The following is an 8,168-nucleotide window of genomic DNA, read 5'->3' on the forward strand; positions in this document are numbered from 1 at the left end:
AAAAAGTCAGATGGTTTAAATACCTAGCTTTTTTGCATTTTAAACCTTCGAGATTGCGTACGTTTTGTTTGGTGATCTCGTTGATCCTGTTCATTATGTTGAATTTTTTCTTGACAATTATTCATAAGACTATTACACTTTTTTTTATATAATCTTTGTCAAGTAGCTTTATTTTATCCTCCTACATGTTTCGCCAATTTTTCTATTGGCATCCTCAGGGAATACAAACTAGTAAGCTAAAATGAAGGTTACAGACTAGGTTATAACTGATGGTTCTAATTCATACAAAAAATTGGTATTGTGCGTGACAATGTGCATGTCTCGTTAACGTGATTTATTCGTTATGGCTCATGACGTAATTGTTATGAAAGTTCATTTCTTTGATGTTTAATGATCTAATAAAAGTTTTCCAAATTTTTGGTAAAATTAGACCTTGATTCCTGTTTAGGTTTTCAGTTTTACGGGCGACTGTAGCTGCTTCTTTAAAGGTTCTTGAATGGTAGTTATCTTCTATGTATGGCATAAGGCTCTTATCCCACTCAATGTGATGGTTAGTAGAGGCAAAGTGGCATGAAAGGCCTGAAATTATAAAAAAACTAAAATCAATGCACCCACTAACTCCTAGATTGTATGGCTTCCAAAAATTCATAAAGAAGGTATACCATTACGTCCAATAGTTGATGGAATCTATTCTCCCACTTACCAACTGTCCAAGTATCTTGCAAAGATTTTACAACAACACATTCACGTCTCGGATACTTATATTAAAAACTCAAAACATTTTATAGATAAAATAAAAAACATCCCTATCTTTGAAGAGGATATACTAGCAAGCCTGGACGTTACATCTCTGTTTACTAACATTCCAGTGGTTGAAGTCATCAACATCTTAGACAACTTGTTCCCAAGAAACATCACTACTTTGTTCAATCACTGTTTAACTTCTATTTTATTTGATAAAAAACGATCTACAAACAACTCACTGGATTAGCTATGGGTAGCCCCCTCTCACCTCCTTGTGCTGACTTATTCATGGAAGATCTAGAGAAAAAAATCTTATCCCATATCATTCCAAAACCGAAAATTTGGTACAGATATGTAGATGACATCTTTATCATTTGGGATCATATGAAAGAAGAACTAATGAATTACCTCAACCAAATCAATAGTTTCCACAATACCATCAAATTCACATTAGAAATGGAAAAAGATAAAAAACTGCCATTCCTTGACATTTTAATAAAGAAACAAACCAATAATAGTATCAACCTATCTGTATACAGAAAACCTACAAATATTGGACGTTACCTCCATTTCAACTCAGCTCATCACATAGCTCAGAAACTTAGCATTATCCATAGTCTTAAGAAAAGAGCTATACAGTATACGACAGACAAGGATGACCTACTAACGGAATTAACCAGAATATCCAGAGAACTTTCTTTAAATGGTTACCCAAAAAGACTCTATAACAAGATTCTCTTTACTGATATACCACATCGACAACGTGATGACGTCCAATACATCAATACAATCAAGATTCCTTTTGTCAGCAACATTTCCAAAAAATTAGCTAACCTTTTAAAACCACATAAGATCAGAGTGGCATTCAAACCAATCAACACTATTCGGAAATTTTTAAGATCACCGAAAGATCCTCATCCATTCTACAAGTACTCTGGAGTATATAATATACCTTGCTCATGTGGTATTAGTTACGTAGGTCAGACCTCTAGAAGCTTTGAAACGAGAAAGAAAGAACACATAGGATATGTCAGAAATAACAGACAAGACATTTCAGGCCTTTCATGCCACTTTGCCTCTACTAACCATCACATTGAGTGGGATAAGAGCCTTATGCCATACATAGAAGATAACTACCATTCAAGAACCTTTAAAGAAGCAGCTACAGTTGCCCGTAAAACTGAAAACCTAAACAAGAATCAAGGTCTAATTTTACCAGAAATTTGGAAAACTTTTATCAGATCATTAAACATCAAACAAATGAACTTTCATAACAATTACGTCATGAGCCATAACAAATAAATCACGTTAACGAGACACACACATTGTCACGCACAATACCAATTTTTTGTATGAATTAGAACCATCAGTTATAACCTAGTCTGTAACCTTCATTTTAGCTTACTAGTTTGTATTCCCTGATAAAAACCAGTAAGTATGCTAATAGAAAAATCTTCTGCCAATAGAAAAATTGACGAAACATGTAGGAGGATAAAATAAAGCTACTAGACAAAGATTATATAAAAAAAGTGTAATAGTCTTATGAATAATTGTCAAGAAAAAATTTAACATAATGAACAGGATCAATGAGATCACCAAACAAAAGGTGATCTCGTTGATCACCTTTTGTTAGCAATCTCGAAGGTTTAAAATGAAAAAAAGCTAGGTATTTAAACCATCTGACTTTTTTAAAAAGATGTAGAGACAATAGCGTGATCCCAAAGTTTCTTCGTTTGAAACAATATTATAGCTGGGCAGATTTGGGATTTGTATAGAGTTAGCAGCTATGAAGCAATATCTTGTCCAAAAAAAGTACACCAAGTTTTTGGTGTACTTTTTTTGTGGCTGCAGAAGCTATGGTTGAAACATGTTTGTGCCAGGAAAGGCTGGAGGAATAGGCCAGTTCAAGAAGGGAAATCTAATCGTGTTTTGATATCTGAGTATTATTGAAGGTAAGGGAGAGGGATGCCAACTCTTTCTTGTGAGAGATCAGGGCTGAGTTTTGGTGGCATTGAAGTCTACAGGGTTGTCCTTTCCCCTTGAGATATAGTTAGAAGGTTCAGGACATCATCCATAATGCATCTTGAGGATTCTCATACATCAGAACTACAAGGATTTTCAAATGAAAGGATGGAGTGCAATGTCATCTGAAAAGCTATTGGAAGTCTGTGAGAGCAGATCATTTATACACATGAGGAATTTTTATTATTATTATTACCTGAAACCTCCAGGGAGTCCAAGGACTCATCGATAAAGGGCAACTACTCTACGACTCTGTCTCCACCACTCAATCCACCAACTACATTAACGCCATCAACCACCCATTACCACCACTACTAGTATTTTTACAGACAATCACAAACATCCATGCCCACTGTGGGATTCGAACCTGTGGCCTTTTGGCTGGAGAGCAGATACGCTAACCACTCTGCCAACCAGGAAGAGAGAGGAAACTGTCAACCATGACAAATAGTGAGTGACCAGTAAACATCTGTTCACTGGTCACACTATTTGTCATATACCATTTCTCATATACCATGAGAAAGTTGACAATTTGCTAAGTAGGTCCCTGTGCCAAACCCAATCAAAATGCTTTTGAAATGCCAAGAGCAATAATGTCAGTTTCTCTGAATTTTTCCATTGCTTCGCACCCAAGGTGGGTGGTGAAAGCTAGAAGATTGGCTGTAGATCGCGAGTAGCAGAATCTGTATTGTTAGTCACTGATTAGTTCAATAGATTTCTAGCTGGCACAAGAGTTGGATGTGTTCATGACCTTCTCCATAATTTTAGAGATAACAGAAATGAGAGCAATTGTATGGTTCATTGTTGACATTCATCACCTTTCTTTGGGATGGGCTGGATATGTGCCTCCTTCCATGTTGCAAGGTAGATCCCAGTTGAATGAAAGACTGAAGAGGCAATACAGGATAAGCATCAGTTCTGGATCACAAATTTTTAAAACAATAGGTGGGATACTGTAAGGACAAGATGCCTTATTTATGTTCAAGTTATTAAGGATTCTTCAGATTATTTTCTGGCAAAAGATTATGGATGACAAGAAGAGAAGTTTACCCAGTTCACCAATGCAGGAATTGAATGAGAAGAGTGAAGCCAGTAAGTTAGCCTTGTCTTTAGATGAGATGACTACAATGACATTAGGATGTGAGAGTGTTAGAAACCTGGATGGGTAAAAGATGCATCCAATAGCCTTGGCATGGGACTAGAAAGCTTGAATGCCATTTGGAAAGATGGCGAGTTTGCAGAATTTGGCACTTTAGAATCTGATTTGAATCGGTGATGATTCTTATACAGTTGTTGCAAGATGCAATATAGACAGAGTGAGCTGCTGGAGTTTTGGTCTCGAGTTATTTGTAGTATGCAGAGGTTTTTTTCACTTTTACTGCATTGGCACACTTTTTTGAAAACCAAGGCCTGGGTGGTGGCTATGAATTTGGGGTGGAACAAGGTATGAAAGCTTTCATACCTCTGAGGATGATTTCTATTCAGTCTGAGTAGGTGTTTGGATCTGAAAAATTCAAACCATATTCAGACCATGGGAAAGAGAAATAAAAGTCACAGAGGTCATCCTATCTGGCACTTTTGTAGTACCAAAGGGCACGAGAGTGAGAACTGGTGGGTGAAGGTTGTTCTACGGCAAAAGAGACTTGTATGCGGTTGTGATCTGAGTTATCAAGAGAAGAACTGGCATCCACAGTATGCTTGGAAGGGGAGCTTGTTAGGAAGCGATCAAATTTGAGGGGGGGGGTATCAGGTATTATAGTTACACAGATTGACAATCTGTGTTAGGTTGTTGCTAACGGCAGTGCCCAAATTCTGCAAAACATTAGGTTTGGGAAAATGATGAAATTTGGTAATGTGTCTACATGTAAGTTAGTTTTCAAATAATCTCTCCCTAATGAGGTTATTGTTATTTTGAATGTAGCAACAAATTATGAAATGCAATATATGCTGTCATCATATATTCCAGATATTAGTGTTCATCATATTCAAACTATCTTAAAATTATTTTGGTAATCACATAAATTAATGATAAACTGAGATTTTTAAGGTCTTTCAGAAATGTTTCAGGCAAGGGAATATTCCATATTTCTTGCATTGTTGACTAGACCAGAGATGTAGCTGGATAAATATTGATATTCATTCAGCATGCATGGTCTTCAAATGAATGAATGAAAGCCATCAAACCCTTTAATAAATACTGTAATCAATTTCAGTAAAATACAAACAGAAATCAGCATGTGATAAATGCACTTTAATATTTTCAATATTCTTAATAATATCACATGGACGTTTTTAACAAGATAAACTGTACTCAACATTTACACTGAGCAAGTGGAGGTTGATATATGCATTACCAAAAGCAATATTTTCACACATACAGTATTCAAACACAACATAGCAAATACTGGGGGGGAGGGGGGAATGCAATTCTGATCTGATAACACACATGCTGCAAATTATTATATTTATCATCTAGTAAATGTACTGATCCTATTATGACCGTAGCTGATGGTTGGATGTTACATTTTACTTAACCATGTAAGTGTAATCAACAAATATAGTTATGTCATAAATTATGAGAATAATTAGACATGATTATTATTGATGATATATATTTATTATATATAATTAATGAAAAGAATGTGATTAGCCAAATCAGTGGATGAGCTTATGTAATAAGACCTTTTAAATAATGCATTAGCATATCCTTCCTCAAGCATGCTTATAATGGAAAGAATTTAGCTTACTATCTGATACTCCTATTTAAATTTTGTTTGAAACTGGTAATAGATATTCAGAACTTACAAAACCAAAACATAATTTAGTAGAGCAGGATTCTGGTTACTGATTTTACTATCCCAGCATTTTAATAATATACAAATATCTGAATTAAGAAACATAATTTACAAAATTGTGCATGCATCAACTAAATTACTTTTAGTTTTTCATACACTTCTAGAATATTAGTGGAAATACATAAGGCATGAAAATAATTTTTGAACGTTAAGCACAGTGCAAAATTAATGCTATTTTTTCATACACCTCTGAGATAATGGTAGGCATTAGTGGAATTGCATAAGGCATGAAAATAATTTTTATGTTAAGCATAGTTCATTTAACTAGTAATTCCATGTGCAAATAATTATTCTATTATTTTCCCACTAGCTATGAAAGTAAGACATGCTTCATTTTACGTTTAATTTTTATGTATTATAGTTCAACATAATTTTATTTTCAGTTTTCAAAAACAACAACTTAAAACAATATTCTATGTGAAAAGAGTGTTAATCTTTAAGGAATTTTTTCTCCCTTACATATCACTAAAATATGAACTTCTTAAGTTAACACACTGGCATTAAAAACAATCAGCGTCCAATTTATGATGAAGTTAAAGAAGGAATAAAGGTTTTGCTCTTGAAAAGATATTATACCAGTGAACAGTGTTGCTGTTATAAGTTAATACTAAAATGAATTTCATTTAAAGATTACATATTACTCCATACTTTCTTTGTTAGTAATAGTTAATAATCTGCCAAAACATCCTATTAATTAGTTTTCTTATCCTTAATTTTAAATACAAGAAAATCTTCCTAAAATATAAAAGGAATTCTACAGATATATGAATGCTGCATTAATAACCACAGAATTCATTTATGCTTGAAATTAAAAGATTAAGGCACTGATATTTTATAGCAACAAAAATTGGTATTTTCTATGCACTAAGAATTACCAATTAATAAGAATTATGAATTCAGAAAACCAAAACACTGGCAGAGGAAATTATCAAACATGGCTGTTTCTTTTAATTATAAATATAAATGGCTATCCAATGTAAACATTACAGTTCCTTCAACATATGAACAAAACATTGTCAAACACAAGCCAGATATTTACAAAGATGATCAAAGTGTTCAAGCTAAGTGAAATCAGCTTACCCTACTTTTTCGCATCTTTATTAAATATTAGAAGGCAAACTCGACTTTTCTAAATTATCAAAATATGCATGTTTTAAGGCCGCTTTTGCTGATATACGTTTTGCAGGATCGTATATCAGCATACTTTGTATTAGGTCTACACCATCGGAATCTAACTGAGAAAGAGTAGATGATAATATATTTTGTTTCCAGCTGGGAAAGGACGGTTTATAATCAGGAAGTTGGGTGACTCCTGGCCAGCTTTCATCCGTTGGCGTGCTCAAAATCCTGAAGATTCGAAAGAGCTGATCAATTTCCGAATCACCGTGAAAAAGCGGGCGCTTCTGGGCCATTTCTGCAAAAATGCAACCAATGCTCCATATATCAACGGGAGTGGAATAACGTACTGATCCAAGAAGGACTTCAGGAGCGCGATACCACAAAGTAACGACTTCGTGGGTGTAAGCACGAACTGGGATGCCAAATGCACGTGCCAATCCAAAATCGGCTATCTTTATTATTCCTTTCTGATCGATCAATAAGTTCTGAGGTTTCAAATCTCGATGCAATACTCTTCTCTGATGACAAAAGAGAATAGCCTGAAGAATCTGATAAAGATAGCTTTTCACTAGCATCTTATCTATGTACTGTCCGCTTGGAATGCTATCCAAATATTTTTTCAAATCCATAGAGAGGTATTCAAATACAAGATAGATTCTACTTTCTTGCATTAAAACGTCTTGCAAGGATACAATATTTGGATGCTGTAGTTCTCGAAGAAGGGAAATTTCTCGAATAGCAGTCGATGGAACACCTTCATCTTCACTTTCTAAGCGAATTTTTTTCAAGGCAACTAATTGTCCGGTTTTCTTATTTCTGCCTTTGTATACAACACCGTAAGTTCCTTCTCCTATTTTTTCAACCTTAACATAATCCTCCATATTTAGTTATAGTAGTTTAGATAAAATCTATAATACCTTTTTTCTCCTACTTATCTTCTGACGACCAAGTAAAACAACATATACGAACTCTAACAAGCAACACATCCAACCGACAAACCGTACGTTAAAATTCGTTTCTCCCGCTCTGAACTAACAAAAAACTCTCGATTCCAGCAATCTTCACAAGATAAACTAAATCATTTGCCCGTTAAAACACGTAAATAGCTATATTGTGCGGATTTATTTATTTTATTTTTATTTGTAATTTTTAAACAAGTTAAGAAAAATCTTTTCGAATAAACAAAAACAAAAAAGCTGTTGTCTGCGTTTTACTAATTTTAATTTAGCCGAGAAACCCAAAGTGAGTATTGGGAGTTAAAAGCCTCCTAAGGATTGGCTAGGTCGTAATTCGTTATGTCTATACACAAATGCCAGGAGCATTAGAAACAAAGGGGTTGAGTTTGTTGTTTTATTGAATATGATGTCGCCTAAGATTGTTGGCATTAGTGAAACCTGGCTATCAGAATCAGATATGGTAAGTGGGATC

The 8,168-nt window shown here is 34.5% G+C and overlaps 1 protein-coding gene across 1 annotated transcript; it reads right to left on the reverse strand.

The window, feature by feature from the left end:
• Positions 1-4,996: 4,996 nt before the first annotated feature.
• Cdk1 (Cyclin-dependent kinase 1) lies at positions 4,997-7,749 on the reverse strand. The gene has a single exon (XM_090406720.1). The coding sequence runs from the start codon at positions 7,619-7,621 to the stop codon at positions 6,722-6,724; it is 900 nt and encodes a 299-aa protein (XP_090262846.1). The 5' UTR covers positions 7,622-7,749; the 3' UTR covers positions 4,997-6,721.
• Between the last annotated feature and the right edge of the window lie 419 nt (positions 7,750-8,168).

The sequence above is a fragment of the Typopeltis vanoorti genome, chromosome 17 (genome assembly GCF_054136105.1).
Source record: "Typopeltis vanoorti isolate ZY-2024b chromosome 17, IOZ_Tvanoo_1.0, whole genome shotgun sequence".
NCBI classification, from domain to species: domain Eukaryota; kingdom Metazoa; phylum Arthropoda; class Arachnida; order Uropygi; family Thelyphonidae; genus Typopeltis; species Typopeltis vanoorti.